Source organism: Trichosurus vulpecula, chromosome 1, assembly GCF_011100635.1.
Source record: "Trichosurus vulpecula isolate mTriVul1 chromosome 1, mTriVul1.pri, whole genome shotgun sequence".
NCBI classification, from domain to species: Eukaryota; Metazoa; Chordata; class Mammalia; order Diprotodontia; family Phalangeridae; genus Trichosurus; species Trichosurus vulpecula.
The window spans coordinates 268,822,682-268,841,788 of record NC_050573.1 but is presented as its reverse complement, the minus strand read 5'-3'; the positions used below and the strand labels follow the sequence as shown (position 1 = coordinate 268,841,788).

At 38.1% G+C, this 19,107-nt stretch overlaps 1 protein-coding gene across 1 annotated transcript in view; it reads right to left on the bottom strand.

Annotated features, from left to right (window-relative positions):
* Positions 1-19,107, bottom strand: part of RP1 (RP1 axonemal microtubule associated) — a 629,473-nt gene that overhangs the window by 225,983 nt on the left and 384,383 nt on the right. The window contains 1 exon segment of the mRNA XM_036741155.1: positions 16,116-16,285. Coding sequence (XP_036597050.1) covers positions 16,116-16,285 — 170 coding nt within the window.

Below are 19,107 nucleotides of genomic sequence, written 5' to 3'. Positions count from 1 at the left end.
AATATTTGTAAGGGGCTGACACATAGTAGATGCTATAAAAATGGTAATATTTATTATTGTTATTTCTGGAAACTCTGTTCCCATAAATCCCACCTGTGAAAACCCAGACTAAGGATCACAAAATGTCAAGTTGAAAGAAACCTTGGACATTGTCTAGTCCAATTCCTACATTTTACTGCTGAGGAAAATGAAGCCCAGAGAGGGTGGGGTTCATGATTTGCCTGAGAGAAATTATTATTAATAACTAATGATTTGGGGAGATTCAGAGTTCCCCCTTTCTCTATAGCATCATTTCAAAGTTCAATCTCTTGAAGGACATTACTGATAATGGAATTGTATTAACTTTCTTAACAGTCTTGTTCAGACCTTACCCAGGTGAGGAAACCCTTGTGCTCTACTCAGGTTTAGGTGGGGATAAATTCTTTGTTTAGATTGCCCAAGGCTGGAGTAACTTGGAAGCAAACTACATAATCAAAGTTCATTAGAATAGGCCCAGCCCCTCAATGTTATATTCATTCTTTCATTTCTTATAGACCAATCAGAGTTGATTGCCACCCCCAGGAACACACCTTTTCCAAGAGTGAGCCCACCATCATGATTGTATTTGGCATTCAATAGGGCCAGTGACCTCTTTTTATTAAAATGTTAGCATTATTAATAAAACTACTAAATACTCAGAAATGATATCTTTCAAACTTTTAAAATGCCATATTTCTATGGAGTGCGTATTTATAGCAGAGGTAGGATTTAAACCCAGGACATCTGGCCTAGGCTGTGCTCTTTCCACTACACTACATTGAGTATTCTTGTATTAGGCTGCTTCTATTGCTTTCTGGGCAGAAACAGTGTGACTTCTATGGCTCCATCTCTGAAGCTACTACCTCAGTTACTCAATAGAACATTTACCCTGCTTTGTTCTGCAAATCATCTTGTGCAGATAAAGAAAATAAGCATAAGGAGGTCAGTAGCCTCTGTTCCTCCTTAAGAACACCAATTACCTTATAACTACATTGTCCCTGGATGGTAGGTCAGAATCAAAGCAAATTTAACAGATGAGGGAATAAACTGAAAGAGACTAGATAAGTATCTGGAGCTCACACAGTGAAGAAGCCAAGGAACTGTGACTACACTCAGAATTTCCTGCATAGCCCTACAGTACTTCCCCCTCAAGGCACATCATTTGCTTATGATCAGAGATAATGTGTTGCAGATAGGAATCCTGCCACCAAACTGTCATGAAAGTATTTGGGAAATTTAGGGAAAAATTACCAGAATTAAAATGTAGCTTTTATAATATCAATTGAAAATAGGAAAATGACTGATAAAATCATGCACAAGCTCCAAAGATTATAATTCAGAGCTAGGAAGATTTTTAAGAGTAGATGCTCTTTTTTGCCCTTTGGGACCAAAAAATGTAATTCATATTCACAGGCAAGCATATGGCATCAAGGGGAGCATATCATATCTCTGTGTTGTTTAAATATGTTTTTGACAGCAATGCTAAAGTTCATTTCTTTTATAGCAGTGTTAGACTTCACAATTTGGCTTATGTTCTTGAGCCTATTATTCTTAGTTGAGCAGAATGCTGTGCCCCTTCTGGACTACTTCTGCAATTTGATATTCATACATTGGCTCCCCAGGGGTAGCTACTACCCCAAGGTTAAAGGAATTTTCTGAATATGCACTCCTAAAACTATAGCTTATGAGCTTCAGTAGCGTGTATGCCTTTAATAGTCAGCCAATAGACATAATTAACTCAGAGCAAAGTAAGAACAGTAGTTACAAATTACTCCCTCCATAAATTTGGAGCACAGCCATCCACAACTTCGTATAGCATCAGTGGGAAGAGTATGTACAAACCTAGTGCACACAGGTTGTGAGGCACAAACAGAGAGAAAACATCTACCCCAGACAATTCACTCCTCCAGTACTAGAGAGCTCAGATACCCTTTATCTTCTTGTAATATTCTCATGCTGCTCCTCTCTGGCCACAGGGTCTCTGCTGGACAGATTGCTCAGCTGGAATCCCTGGACCTGCTCCTCCCCAGAGAGCAACTCTTATTAGCCAGGGCTAACTCTCTTTTTTCTTCCATCACTGGCTCTCTACTGACAGAGGTTATACTCCTTGGAGATGCCTCCACTGATTTTGTCTCCCTCTATGTCTCTCTTTCTATCTATCTTTTCTCCTTCCCTCCCCTTTCATCTCTTTTTTCCCCTTCTTTCCCTCCCCCCTCTCTTTCCCTCTTCCCTCTCTCTCCTGTCTCCCCCTTCCTTCCCCCTCTCCCACTCCCACTCCTCCTTTCCTCTCCTCTCCTTTCTCCTCCTCCTCTTCCTCTTTTTCTTCCTCCTCCTCCTCCTTCTCCTCTTCCTCCTTCTCTCTCTCTCTCTCTCTCTCTCTCTCTCTCTCTCTCTCTCTCTCTTTCTCTCTCACCTCCCATCCCCCACCTCCCCTTTCCTCCTCTCTCCCTCCTCTTCTCTTTCTGTCTCTGTCTCCCTCCTTCCCCTCCTCCCTCCCCCACCACCCTGAGTATAGTGTCTCTTACTTGGTAAGTAGATTTGTTACATCATGGCCAACATGGAGAGAGAAATCTCCTCCAGCTCAGGAAGCAAAGAAAATTCCTCTCAAGAGCTGAATTCTTCCTACATAAGTGGCTCTCATCTAGAATGCCAAGGGTCACACTCCTAAAAGCTCTTTATTGCCTTAACTATGCCAAAGCTGCCAAGCTTGCTTTTTATGTCCCATCAATGACCTGGACAATCTTTGGCCAGTCAATGGCAAGCTGCCCCTCCAATTTTACGAGGAAAAACTTCTTCACATTGTAAAAGAGTAATTGGCTATAAACATGTCTTTCTACTTTCTTTAACACATTGACATTTTATTTTGTTATATGACCCTTACTTTCTCTGAGAATATTAACAAGGCTGGGGGAAAATCAATTGATCAGGGTGTCCTGATAAATCCTCTCTCTCTCTCTCTCTCTCTCTTTCTCTCCCTCTCTCTCTCTCTCTCTCTCTCTCTCTCTCTCTCTCTCTCTCTGTCTCTCGCTCTCTCTCTCTCTCTCTCTCACACACACACACACACACACACTTTAGGAACAATAAATTTAAGATTCAGCATAGTTTTGAAATGGTTCTTACACATTAGTTTACTCATTTCATCATAGCATGCCTCATTATCACCCCCTATCATAGAGGCGTCTCTCTAATAAAAATATGATTTTTCAATGGTACTTTCAAGAATATATTTTACTCTCTGATGAAAAATATTTGGTTATATGTAGTAAACATAAGCAACGGGTAAATAAATAGAAGTCACTTTTCTTTAATCTCATTGCAGCCAAGAACTGTGACTGTGGTCAAAAAATTGGTTTTCATTTAGTTTCCCATACTCATGGTTTTAAGTCACTTCATGGTCACTGTTACTAAGCTGACTTCTTACTGAAAAGTCCCTAAGAGAAGATACATTCTAATATTGTTTGGTTTTAAAAATGACTTTGGCTTGACTCTCAGCTTATGAAAATGGTGGAGAGGACTGACAGGGGAACAGGGAGGAGAAACCCCTTTCAAAAGGTATAAATATCAAACTATTTCACTTGGGTTAAATATAAAAGTTATCTGGCTCCTCCCTCTCTCCATCCCAGAAGATGAGCCTAAGAAAAGCTGATTGGACAATTAAACAATAAGCATTCATGATGCACCTACTAAATGGCAGAAAAAAAACCACATAATAGTCTAAGCTCTATACCACCAGAAACTGAGGAAAGATTGGAGGGAGAAGGGAGGAAGTAATAAAAAAAAAACCCTGAATTATAATACAAGAGGCAAATTGAAATGAAAGAGGGATGGTTAATCCAACAGTATCATTTTCAAGGAAAAGTACTAGTAAGAACAAGGACTGAGAATTTCACTTGTAGCAAATATGGAGAACAAGAACTTTGCAATGAGCTGGCTCAAATGCAGAATGGTTTTATTTCTTCTGAAACCAAAGGACCACTTCCTATGTTTAAAATATAAGCTGGTCTCCCCAATAGACTAGAAAGTAAAGGAGCATCAGGGACATCTCTCCAGGCAGTCATAAAATTAGAAAGAATAATGAAGTATTCCTTTAATAAAAGAATGAAAGAAGGAAGGAAGGAAAGAAGGAAGGAAGGAAGGAAGGAAGGAAGGAAGGAAGGAAGGAAAGAAGGAAGGAAGGAGGAAAGGAAGGAAAGAAAAAGCATTTTGAAACACTTGTTGTATGCAAATATGCTAAGCAGTAGGGATAGAAATAGAAAAGATAGTTCCTTGCTTTCAATGAGTTCACATTTTAATGCGTTAGGGGAGGAGGAAAGAGAACAATACTTGAAGGCTTCTGATGCAAGTCAGATGGAAAGGTCCCATAGTACTAAGGGTATAGTGGAAAAGCAGATAGTAATGCACATCCTCTAATGTCATTTCTACTGATCATCTTATCCATTTCTGTTTAACAGTTAAAAAAAGGACTCCATTGGTGAGAACTTTATTTAGAATTTAGTACCAAAGATTTAAAGCTGGAAGAGTCCTTAGAGATCATATAGTTCAACTCCTTTGTTTTAAAAATGAAGAATAATTGTCCTAGAAAGGTTAAGTAAGTCAGTCAATAAACATTTATTAAGCACCTACTTTGTGCCAAGAACTGGGGGATGCAAAAAGAAGCAAAAGACAATCCCTGCCTTCAAGGAGTTCACAGTTTACTGCAGGTGACAACAAGCAAACACATATGGACAAGCAAGCTATAAAGAGAATAAATAGAGTGAGGCTACTAGAATTAAGAGGGGTTGGGAAAGGATGTGGATGATGGGTTTCTAATTGGGACTTTAAAAAAAATCAGGAAAGCCAGCAGGCAGAGATGAGGAGGGAAAGTATGACAGGCATGGGGGACGGCCACAGTAAGTGCCCAGAGCCAAGAGATGGAGGGTCTTATTCTTGAAAAAGTCAGGACACCAGTGTCACTAATTTGAAGAGTAGCACATTCGGGGAGTAAAGTGTAAGAAGACTGAAAAGGAAGCAGGGGGCAGGGGTTTGAATGCCAAATAGAGGATCATGGAAGCAATAGAGAGCCACTGTAGTTTACTGAGTAAGGGACAACATGATCAGACCTCACTTTAAGAAAATCATTTAGTAGCTGAATGAAGGAAGGATTGGAGTGGGAAGAGCTTGAGCAGGCAGACCCACCAGTAGGCTATTGTAGTAGAATAGGTATGAGGTGACGAGGGCCTGCACTAGAAAGGTGGAAGGATCAGAGAAGGGAGAGTGGCTAGAGATAGTGAGTAGTTGTAGTAGCAATTTAGATTTGAAGATCTTTCCCACCCATTAATAGGCCATGTGACCTGCTTATGTCACAGGAAGCCTAAGTCACATGTGGTGGGAGGAGCTTCCTGACAGGATAAAAGAAGTTATGTCACAGAAAATGCAGAGAGAGAGAGAGAAAGTACATGAGAGAGCAAGTGAGCAAGCAGTTATGGCTGCTGATGGCCATCATTGTCTTAGTTAGAACTGAACAGGCTGACTTAGCTGTACTGTGAGTTTGTTTTGGGGAAGACCCCAGCAGGGGGTCAGAGAGCTTTTGGGATGGTGAGGCTCCTTGTTGTGATATTGTGTTTTAAGTTCCTTTCTCTTATGATAAAGTGGGCTAACTGACTGTGGGAGCTGAACATTTGGTTATGGGATATGGTTGTCTGGTGTCTGAATAAATGTTATACTTCTACCTTTTTCATGGAGAGTCTCTCATACTTTGCAATACAGAACTACATAGGCATATTCACGAATATCATTGATGTTGTGTTTATTGCCTTACTGATACAATAGCAAAGGATAATACCTGGGGTAGGAGACTGGAAGTCTGAGATGATGGTCTTGCTCTTCAGGGAGCTGGGTGGGGGATTTTGGGGGGAAAAGATAACGAGTTCAGTTTCAGACACATTGAGTTTAAGATATCTATTGGACATCTAGTTTGAGATGTCTCACAGACAGTTCGAGTTGGGAATCTGGAGATCAGTAGGGTGGTTTTGGCAAGATAGGAATCATTAGTATGGAGATGGTAATTAAGTCTATGGGAACTGATGAAATCACCAAGGGAAGTAGTGTAGAGAGAGAAGAGAGGAGGGCCCAGGACAAACCCTTGTGGAACATCTATGATTAAAGTGTATGAACTGGATGAGGATCTGGCAAAGGAGAATCAGAAGAAGTGGTCAGATACGTAGAAGGAAAATCAGGAAACAGGGTGCCAAAAACCTAGGGAAGGGGAGAGCACCAAGGAGAAGAGGGTGATCAACAGTGTCACAGGAAGAATGAGAATTGAGAAAAAGCCATTGAATTTGGCAATTAAGACATTATCTTTTGGGAGAGATTCATTTTGGTGGAATGATAGGGTCAGAAACTGGACTATAAGGGGTCAAAAAGAAAATGAAAGGAGAGAAAGTCAGGGCACCTACTTTAGGTAGATGGCCTTTTCAGTTTAGCCAGAGGAAGAAATCTATTGAAGGGACAGTATGGAATGAGACCACTTGTGTAGACAGAGGGTCATGCTAGGTAGGGAGTAAGGCCACCTCTTCATGTGAAACAGAGGTGAGTGAGGAGATAGTGGCAAAAGAAATATGAGTGAGATGAGATGAGGAAAAGGGGAGAAGAGCGAGGGAGTTCACAGCAAATGGCCTCAATTTTTTTTCTATAAAATATGAAGCAAGTTTCTCAGCTAATAGGGTGGAGGGAGGGAGAAGCATGAGAGGTTTGAGGACAGATGAAAAGGTTTATAAAAGCCATTACGGAGAGTGGGGTAGTAAGTTGATCAGGGAGGTATGGTATGATTGCCTAGCACTAGTGAATGCCCAGTTGAGGTTGTGTAACATAAATTGTAGTAAAGTAACTCTCCCAAAGTCATGCAGTGGCAAAGCTAGGGTGTGAACTCAGATCTTGTGACTCCAAGGCCATTTCTTTTTCCACTTTAACATACTTTTCTCCCCCAATGTGAAAAAAAAGCAGAAATAAAAAAGTATCTGAAGAGGCAGAGAAATTCTTATTCTGATCTAGGTCAGGTGGTTAAAGGGTAGAAGAACATCACAGAGAGAAGAAAGGGAAGAAGGATCAATATATATGTAGAGTTAAGGCACAAATAGGAGGCTATTACTGAAGAAGAGGAAGCCTAGTACTGAGAAGGAAGCAGCTGATTGCCCTTCCAAGAATGATGGCGTGGATCCAAAGGTCTCAGGTAAAAATCCAACCAAACAGAAGGAAAAGCAGTAAGTGATAGTTAATAACTCCCTGCTTTACAGGGAAGTTTGGTGGGATGGAGGTGGTACCACTGAGACAGATGTTTACTGACTTGATAACAGAGCTCTGCTGACTTCTTGAGGTCTGCATTGATGATCTAAGAGAGAAACTCCCAAGATTTGTCAAAGCAGATGACTACCACCCATTTCTGGTGATTCATACAAGCATAAATAATACTTCTGGGGGAGGTGACTAGAAAGTATTATTAAAAATCACAAAGTCTTAGGAAAGAAACTTAAAACCCAAGTTTACAAAAGACTGTTATCAAGAATGCAGCCTGTAGAAGACAAAGGTTTGAGAGAGAAAAAAAGAATGATTTGAGAAGGAGATAAAATAGTGCATGAGAATAGGACTTGGATTTTTAGGCTCATATCCTGGCATTAGCACCTAGTAAGGTCTAATTACAGTGCATTTTGCCCATCTACTTTGAGAAGATTTAAAAAGAAAAGAAGGGGAAAAGGGCAAAAATGCCTATGAATATCCACAAGCTGGATACTATAAAATGTATCTGCGATGTAGTAACAAAAATAGAAGTGTTACCCAGAAATACACAGGAGACAGATCTAAGAAAAGAATCAATAAAAAAAACTGGTGCGAGAAATCTATATGCAAGTACACAAAGCAGGCAAACTTATACTTCGTGGGATGAGACTTGTTATTGGAATATGTCTCTGGAAGGACTTTATTCAAAAGAAACAGGATGGGGAAAAAAGAGGGCAGAGTAGCATCGCATATTAAAAAGATATTCTCAAGAGGCAAAATCCAGTAACCAGCAAAGGAATGCGTGATGGGAAGCATTTGATTAAAAGGCAATGAAAGCAAAAACATAAATGGTATCATCACTGGGATGTATTACAGACCATCTAGGCAGAAAGAGGATTGGCAGGTAATGAGGATTTGGGGAAAAGATTACAATCCTGGCACAGAAATATGAGATAGTAATGATGGATTACTTAAATTTTTTCAGACATCTGTAGAATGCTCTTTCTCTTAAAAGCAGATCACCTAATAATTTCTTGATTTTCCCTTAATTACAATTCCATCTTTCAAAAGGACAAGGAGCAAGAGGAAATTCTAGATCAAGTTCTCACCAACAGGAAGAAGTAGTGGCTGGTTGGTGAACTAGATATAATTGTAGGAGTAGAAACCACTTCAACTCAGAATATTTTGTAGAGTAAAAGGAAAAGAAGGTATAGTTAAACTTGGACACTAGATTTAGGGCAAATGCATTTTGATGGGTTCCAAAATAATAATGATCACTTATATAGTACTTTAAGGTTTGCAAAATGTTTTACATATTATCGCATTTAATCATCGCAAAAATTCTATGAGGTAGGTGCTATTATTATCCCTGTTTTACAGATGAGGAAACTGAGGTTAGAAGTGGTTAAAGTACTTGCCTGAAGTTTTACAGCTAGTAAATGTCTGAGCATGGATCTGAACTCAGGTCTTCCTGACTCCAAGTCTAACACTCTACCTGCTGTACCATCTAGCAGTCTCTAGGATAATAGTATCTCAGAGCCTAAAATTCTATAGTAGAAATTGGTTCTGGAGGGATGGAAAGCTATCAAAGAATATGTCTGAAGATAGATAGATAGATAGATAGATAGATAGATAGATAGATAGATAATTATGTATATATGCATATATATGTGTTTATATAAATATACTAATGTCAAAAAGTTTTGGTGAGGGAGGGAAAAAAGAATTATTTAATGAGGCCAATGTAGATGCACAAGGAATTCATCAACTTAGATTATTAAAAGACAGGAATAGAAGATGGAAACAATCCAAGATAATGGAGGAGGAATACATAAATGTGGTGTGTTCCTAATTAGGATATTCTCTGGAGTGCTAAAATCCAGTATAAATTGAGATTGATCAGAAAATCTATGGACACTGAAAGTGTATTTGTTGGTTGGCTTTATTTCCTGGTATGTTTGTCTTGAATGTAAGAAAAAGCTTCCTAAGTGTTATAATTGTGCAAAGATAAAATGGGCTGCCTCAAGAAATAGTGGGTTTCTGCAGACTGGAGCTTTTCAAGTAAAGGCTTGATGATTATTTCTCAGAATGTAAGAGAGGATATTTTTGCTCAGGTATGAAATGATCCAGATGACCTCTGAGGTTGGAGATTTTGTCATTTTGAGTCTAAAGTACCAATTCAGGAGGGACAAATGTGGAAGGCAAGGAGCAGTGTCTGCAGCAGAGATTCCAAAGTCTGGGTGGTCATTACAGCATATGTCAGGGCAAAGATGCTTTTAAAATATCACAGCAGCCATCAGGGAGACAGTAGTTAATACAGTTCTCAAAGGCAACAGCATGTTCTTCATGTCCTGCCCTTGCTAACTGCACTTCCTCCCGACTGTGTCACTCAAATGGCTGGGTGGTACAGTGTAAAGTATAGAACCCTGAGCCTGGAATCAGGAAAACTCAAATTCAAATCCAGCCTCAGATACTTACTAGCTGTGTGATCCTGGGCAAGTCACTTTACTTCTGCTTGCCTCAATTCCTATCTGTAGAGCAGGGACAATAACAACACATACTCTAAGAGTTGTTATGAAGATAAAAAAAATTTATAATAAAGTGCTTAGCACAGTCCCTGGAACATAGTAAGTGTTATACAAATAGCTGTTATATATACACAAATTAGCTATTATTATTACGTGCCCATGTGAAACCAACATTATAATGGGGTGCCTGGTCATAGAATCATAGTATAAGAGAAAGAAGGCTTGGTTCTCCCTGGTCCCCTCAACTGATATGGTATAGTAGCAATTTAGTTTAAAGATCTTTCCCACCCATTAATAGGGCATGTGACCTGCTTACAGCACAGGAAGCCTAAGTCACATGTGGTGGGAGGAGCTTCCTGACAGGAAAAGGAAATTATGTCACAGGAAATGCAGACAGAGGGAGAGGGAGGGGAAGCCTCCAGGGGCATGGCCAAGTTTGAACTCAGGGAATGGCATTGTCATACTTCATGTTCATACTCGGTACAGGGATCACCTGATGTTAACACATCATTAACCCATTAATATCTCATTATCTATGATTACACACTGTGACCACATGTATCAGGAAGGCAATAAACACAACATCAACAATAATCTTGAATATGCCTATGTAGTTCTGCATCGCAAAGTATGAGAGACTCTCTATAAAGAAGTATAACATTTATTCAGACACCAGAGAAACATATTCCATAACCAAATGTTCAGCTCCCACAGCCAGTCATCCCACTTTATCATAACAGCAAAGAACTTAAAACGCAATATCACAACCTGGAGCCTCACCATCCCAAAAGCTCTCTAACCCCCTTCTGGGGACTTCCTCAAAACAAACTCACAGTTAAGTCAGCCTATTCAGCTCTAACTACAATGACGGTGGCCATTAGCAACCATAAACTGCACTCTCTGCCCGTCCCTATTTTTCAGTGGTGCTCCACAAATATATCCTACTCAGATCATTACTTTCAATTTTAATTTACTGCAGAGAGCACAACTCCGATGGGCTGGCCATGTTTTTCAAATGCCAAATGTATGTTTGCCTAAAAGACTCAGTTAAAACAACTCACACAAGGGAGGCACTCACATGGTGGTAAGAAGAAATGATACAAGGACACTTTCAAGGTTTCTCCGAACAACATTGGAATCAATTGCATGACACGGGAGACACTGGCAAAGGACCAAACATCATGGCATGCCTGCATGAAAGAAGGTGTTGCGCTCTATGCACAAAGCAGAATTTCAATAACCCAAAAGAAACATGAGATGTACAAACTTAGAGACATCCACACTCCCAATGTTCATATGGTTTATTTGTGCCTAGCCTGTGGTAGAGCATTCTGAGCTTATATTGGTCTGATCAGCCATAGTCAGACACATTTTACCTTGACTCCAACATAGTGATGTTATTTTGGTCCTCTTAGAGAACAAAGGACAACAACAAACCCTTTTAATTAAAAAATTATTATTTGTCATCCATAAATATGCACAACATATACATATAATGCATATAACATGTTATATATAAATAATATTCATCCATTATATATAGATGAACAACATATGTCATATGTGTATATAACACATACAAATATACATACATGCATGCATAATACAAATACACACATGTGCATATGTATATTGTGTTGTGTACATATATGGTGTGTCTTATTCATCCATATATTATGGGTAAATATTATTACTATATAATGCATTATGTGTACATATACACATAGTATATGGATATATGGATAATTGATTTTTTTTTATTAAAAGGGACACTACAAAGGAATGATGTGAGTAGGGTATATTTGCACAACACCACTGAAAAATGACAACTTAGTAAATGGCCAACTGAACTCAGGTGACAGATAGATGAGAGATGAGAGATAGATAGATAGATAGATAGATAAAACATTTTTGAGGCTTATGTATGATATATATGGATATAGATCCACATATGTGAACATATACATTTGTATATTATAGATACACACAGAGAAGGGGAAGAGAATAAGTATTTATATGACACATCCTACATGCGAGGAACTGTGCTAAGCACTTTAGAAATAACTCATTTGAACTTCACAACAACTCTGTAAGGTAGGTGCTGTTATTTTCTCCATTTCACAGGTGAGAAAACTGAGGCAAACATAATAATTGACTTGCTCAAGGTCACACAGCTAGTAAATGTCTAAAGTCAAAATTTGAACTCAGGTCCTCCTGACTCCAAGCCCAGCACTCCATCCACTATGCTACCTAGCTATACACCCACACCCACACACCCACACACTCACACACACGCACAAGTTCATTCATCCTATGTGACTCCTTCCCTGGCTCTTCACTCATAAATGGTACCTTCATCAACCCTTTATTTTATACTTGTCCTCACAAATGTTTAACAACCAACTGCTTTTTCAATTCCCTTCTTTCCTGAAGTCCTTCAATAAGACCTATTCCAATGACTCATCACAATGTGTAGGTTCTCTGACAGGTTCCACAAAGGTGGAATGACTTCAATTATAGGTCCAAAAATGGATTCTATTTCTGCTATTTGAGAAATAATATAGTTAAATTCAAAGAAGTTCATCACCAAGAGGATGGTCTGTAGTTGGGAATTATTTTTCTAGGCTGAAGCAATGCAGAGAAAAGACAGAAATACATAAATGGCCCTCAATCCCTCAGAGTCCCCTGTTGTTTCCATGGTGATAGTGATGGAGTAGTAAAAAAGGACACAGGCTGTGATAAGAATCACACGATTCTTTAGACCACCTACAAACATTAATTTAACTGTTAGTACTCCACGTGAGTCATTTGTTTCAGTGACCAGCAAGCTGACATACTTCTGGTGAAACTCAATTACATCTCTATTGACATTCTTGCTAAATATGAAACTGGAACACATGAAGAAATCACAGCTTCTTGGTCCACATTGGGTTCATCAGCTTTGAGGGCCATCTGTGATTGAGGGTGGGATTGGGAAGAGAACTTGATAAAGAAGAATGAGAAGGAGCCACTTGACAATAGAAGGAAACTAAACAAAGCCTAATGTCATGGGATCTAAGCACCTCCGAAGTTAAAGAAGATGAGACCTAATATATGTGTGTATTGTATGCGTGTGTGTGTGTGTGTGTTTATAAAATTAAAGAGGATGCTGCAAAGTGATGTTCCAAGTAGGATATGTTTATGTACCCCCTGGAAAATGGGGATTTAATAAATGGCGATTTGACTGCAGGTGATAGATATGTAGATAGAGCATTTATTAAGTATTTACTGTATGGCAAGTATTATGCTAAATGTAAATATAAGCAAACAAAACAGGGAAAAGGCAACACTTAAAGTAAAGCTGGAAAGGGACAAAGGAGAAAATATCTCCCACATAGGGGTAAGGCTATTGTCCAAAAGTCAAGCAATAAAGAGTGGAACTAGAACTTCAGAAATCAAGAGTCAGGGTGGGGTCATCTAAAGGGTGGGAAGAGTGATGGCAAGAGAGTGGAGAAGTACTGAGAGTTTGGAGTAGAGCCAAGAGTAAAGTATCACTTGGGTGTCTCGGGAGATGGTGGTCTTAATTTTATATTTTTAGCTCTGTAGTCTTAACTTTGTTTTCTCTCTATAACTGATAGACAGTCCATGTGATCCATTGATTTCCAGGTAGTGCCAAGAGAAAGCCTCCAGATCTTCGGTTGGGTCCCCTATGTAGGATTTACAGAAGGAAATGAACGAGTCACACAGGATGAAGTAGGGTTGGATTGCAATTTGTATTGTTGGAAGAATGCCCATACCAAGAAGAGAGTAGATCCATCAAAGTATCCTATAACCAATTATGGTTCCTTCCATTCTTTTGCACTTCGTGCCAAGCTTACATCCTTACATGTTACCTCTTCTCTTACTTCACATGTTTAATATCAGAGCAATCTATATAAGGAAGGCTTGTGTCAAGCACTGATTTCCTTGTAAATTAATCTCTCCATTCCTTGGTTCTATTCTTTTTCAGGGGAAAAATAGAGTGAAGGTAGCATGTAATCTAATAGAATTAATGTCAAAGATTACCTGATATTCCAAAAAAATAAGGTCCTGATATTAATGGTAGCCAATTAATTAACAACACACATAATTTTTATTTTGAGGTAAACTCAAATAAATTACAGATGGCTTCATTCAATATATTATTTTGTGCTACAATTCTTTCTTATTTGATTACCAGCTTATTCAAAACTATCCAATTATTTATCATTAAAAAAGTTTCACACATTCAGAGGTAGGCTTTGAGAGACAATTTAACTTTGCCAAATACATTATTGATCTCTGAAGATTATATTAGTGCCAATCGTTTACTTCCCATCTGAGTCAATTAGCCTCTACTCATTATGACAGCATCATTGCCCCCCAATTTTAAAAGTGATATTCTAAGTTTCCCCCATATTTTTTTAGAATTGAAAATTGAAAGTCTAAATATTAATTAACAAATGAGGAGGAGGGAAAGATGATGGAAAATACAACATACTGATTGGACTATTTCTTACTAGAGTGTGTTCCAAAGCTTCCTCTAAAAAGACTACTTCCTCTTTCATATTCAATGCTTCTGTTTTGATTTACTTTTTCTAACAAACATAAAATATCACAAGTAGGGTGGGAAGAAAGAATAACCTCAGAGAAGAAAACAAACAAGGAATATTAGGGCTTTGACTACAAGAATGGAAACAAGGTCACGAGGTACCAAGGGGAAAATGTTTTACATCTTCCTAGACATAGATCAGAATTATGGAGACTCGTTGAGTAAGCAGCCAGTGGGACGCCTCATTACGTTCAAATGTAACATACTCACGGCACAGCACAATTAAAGGCAAGACACATGTAGTCATTTTGTTACACTGTCACCTCCCAAACTAAGATTCAGTGGTGTTATACTCTAATCAAAATCTCTTACTCACTGGTGTTAGGCTGACTTTATCCAAAAATGTCATTCTTCTACTTTCAGGTTCCATACCATTATAGGCAATATAATGGGTTATGTGACTGAGCAAACTTGAAATCATACTCCAGTAAATGATTCACAGGGCTTTATATACTACTTGAGGATGTTCTTTGACAACTGCCATTGACTCTTTTGAAGACTGAGCCCTTCTGAATATACATGGAGCCGGAGTCCTTTCTCTTACACTGTTACACGTGTTGATACTAAGGAAAGGTCCATTCAAAGATACAAAAGTAGCACAAGTTCTGAAGGTAGAAAAAGCAGATAACTTTGCTTTCATTGACTTTATTTCTGAGGATGACTTGGCTGACTACAACAGCAGTAACACAAAGGCATATGCTGTTAGACCTGACAAGGTGAATGTCCCAATGTGACTCACAAGGAGTCTATTTTCTTACACTTGTCTCTCCAGGAGGCAGTAGATTCCATGTGGTCTAACAGGTGGCTGTGGTATAGAAAACACTCTGACCTTGTGATCAGGGTGATCTAGGTTTAGATGATGGTTCTGAAGTTTACTGTGTGACCTTGGGTAGTCACTTAACCTTCCTAAGCTTCAGTATCCTCATTTGTAAAATGGTGATAATAATTCTCACACTCCCTAATAATTCTCTACACTTCCTACAATGCCTTACAAGGTGGTTATGAGGAAAATGGTTTGCAAGTCTTAAATAAAGATATATATTTATTGTCAAAAGCTCTTCAGTTCTTTGCTTAATATATAAATTCTATTTGTGAAATGTAAGCAAGGGCTAATTAAGAAACTAATTAGTTTCTCATCTAGCATAGGAAAACACACCACTAACATGAACTAAATAAATACTATGGATAATGGTGGCCAGATATATTAAAGAAGTAGTATAATAAGTGGAAACAGCCAAGGTACATGTTGAACGAATAAATGGATGGATGGAAAAAGCATTAGACTGGAAGTCAGAAGACTTAGGTTCGCTGTTATCACCCCTTAGGAGCTTAAAATAATCACTTTATATTTCATCTTTATTTCCTCATCTGTGAAATAGGGGTGACATTTTATTGTCTCCCTCACAGGTTTAAGGTAAACAATTTGCAAACTGCAAAAAGAATCCATGGAAATGTCATTTATTTTTTTTAATCGTAGGAATTAAATGAGAGAGAACACCAGATACCACCATTCTTTTAAATAGGAAAATGTTGCAGGGTTAAAACAAAAATTAGCAAGTGGGAGAATGTAACATTTATAAAAATGCCTGAAAGAAATTTGAATTACAGACCTCTTTGTGGAGTATACACATCTTGGTAATCACAGCTAAATTATCTCTTTGAGATAGATCATTATGGTATAAAGGAAAAATAATATTCTTGTAACTTACAAGGAATTCATCTGTAGCTCCAGGAAGAAAATACACTTGTCCTGGATTTCCTGGTGAGAGGAGGAGTTCCCTGCTTTTCCCCTTTGACCCATAAATCACCAATGTCCTCTTACATTCTCCAGCTTCTGGAGAATCTTCAGCTGTTTTCACTTGTATGATCCACTGGCCACCTAAATGCACCAAAAATGTCATGGAATAATAGACAAAAATTAGGGCCCTACCCACAATTCATCATTCTTTCAAAACTGAAAACAAATACACAAACTTGAAAGAGAATAAATCAATAACCCTTTATATCCTTCAAGGTTTAGCATTCAAGATGGGCATACAAAGCTACTGAATAGAAAAAGACATTGGGCTATACTAAAAATTTTCTTAAGATTCAGATTGAAGAATTGAAAATGTAATGATCTTTGAAAACTGGGCAATTGAGGCAATTCTTCCTAAAGAAAGGAAAAAAAAAAGGAAGAGGAGAGGAAGGAAGAGAAAGGGGAGAGGGATGAGGAAAGCAAAGGGGAGAGAAGGAAGGATAGGAGGAAGGGGAAGAGGAGGGGGAGAAGAGGAAGAAGTAGAGGAGAGGGAGAAGGAGGAAAAGAGTAGAAGAAAATATATTTGTTGATGGCAAGCTTAGCATGCCAGGCTAAGTAATGATGAACACTGCCTGTAAGACCTTACAATCTAATGATATCACATTGTTAAGCACTTCCTATGTGCCACGCACATGATAAACATTGAAGATAAAAATAAAGAAGTAAACAGAGTCCCTGCCCTCAAAAATTTTAACACTGTAACAAGAGACAACACACACGGGGAGTTCTGGCCAGTGAAAGAATGTTTCAGTGATGTTGTAGCTAATACGGTACTTTGTCCAATGTGTTAAAAAGATGTTTGGTTCTATTATCCTCAGTATTACATGTTTTCAGCTGCTGCATAAATTGTACAAAGAAGGACATGGTAGCATTGTGAAAGAAGTCCATGGCTAAGTAAAAGGCTAAGTAAAAAATAGGCACTGGTCAAGCAGGTTCAGAGAAGGGAAATTTCAGAGAAGGGAAACACCTGTGGAGAAAGGTATGCTGACTGCACAAGACCATATAGGTTTTCCTTCTGGTTCTCTTTTTAACCCAATCCCAATTCTTATGGGGCCAAAGTTCACAGAGATCCTTCACATAACAGTAAGGCAGAAAAAAATCATTTTTCCCCCTAGACCAAAACGAACTATGGCCTGCAGAGATATGAGCAAAAATGTAGTTCCCTCAAAAAGAATACTGGATCTTTGTGACAAAAGGTAAAGGAATGGCAGGGGAGTGGGAGAAGGAAAACCAACCTTCCTTTTCTTTTATTGTAGAAAATAAGAAAAGAAAAAAAAATGTCATGTGCATAGCAGAATGAAAGAGGGGATTCAAAAATAAATAGAAATAAAATTCCATTTCAAGAAAGCCCTTATAATAAATACAACACATTGTTTTGAGAGTTATCCATCTTTTCTTTGCCTCCTTGTAAGTTTTCTTTTGTTCTCTGCTGTACACTCTTTCCTTTTTTTCCCATTTCTCCCTCTTCCTCTTTTCCCTTATGAAAGGCTACAATTAAGCATGGATGTATTTAGATATAGATATATACATACATACACACACACATATATATATACACACACATACATTCACATATATGTGTATATATTCATATACATACATATAAACATATTTTCCCCTGTGTATGTATATATATATTTATGTATATACAGTTATATATATACATAAACACATATGTACAAATATACATACATATATGTGTGTATATGCATGTATGTGTATATATATGTGTGTGTGTACGTATATAGATATATAGATATAGATTCATATTCGCCTCCTAACAGGTTCTACTACTAATCCTTGTTTTTATTATTTGTGCATATCTCTTATTTCCTATCCCTCCTGACTCCTCTACTTTACTTCTACTTGATTCCTTGTCCTCATTTTACTTAACCCCCCCCAATATCCCTCCCTTAGCCTCACATTCCTATAAATCTAAATACCTTTTTGTACACCCCTTTTCCCTCACCCTCCCATATAAAGATCCCTCCTTTGCCCTCTCTCCTGTCCCTATCCCCTTAGCATTTATTTATTCCTAAATTTAGAAGACTTTTGTACTCTTCTAGATGTATATGTATTGTTCCCTCTTGAAACCATGCCAGATGAAAGTAGGTTTCCAGAACTAACAACCTTCCTCCCCCCATCTAATTCCTCTGTATTGGTTCTTCCTCTCAAATCTCAATTGTGTAAGATAATTACTCTTTTTAGCTGTTCCTGAAAGTTTTACTTTCTGAAGCCATATCTTTTAGGTCTTAGGTCTATCCCAATCTTTCTTATAAACTACCCAATTACTAATAACAATCTTTGGCATACAGTTTACATACATAACATGTAAGTAGTCTGTCCTTATTGATTTCCTTGTAATTGGTCTTTGGTATGTACCTTATGCTTGTCTTGGCTGTTGCATGTCAAATCTTCTATTAAGTTCAGGTTTTCCTTTTTTAAAACAAAATCCTGAAGGTCTGACAATTGATTAAATATCTTTTTTTTCATTCAGTATTATGCTTAGCTTTGCTGGGCATGATATTTTCAGCTGGAACCCTAGTTCTTTGACTCTTCGATATATAGTGTTCCAAGATCTGTAGTCTTTTAGTATCACTGCTGCTAGGTCTTGTGTGATTCTAATTGTGGTACTACCATATGTAAATTGTTGTTATAGTTGTTGTTGCTCGTAATATTTTATCCTTGAGCTGGGTGTTTTGGAATTTGACTATAATATTCCTGTAGATTTTCCTCATAGGATCTCTTTCAGGTGATGATTGGTATATTTTTTACTTATACTTTCCCCTCTTGATCTAATGCTTCAGAACAATTTTCTTTAATTATTTCTTGTATTATTGCATCAAGAGTCTTTTTTTGATCATAGCTTTCAGGTAGTTTGATTACTCTTATATCTTCTCTTC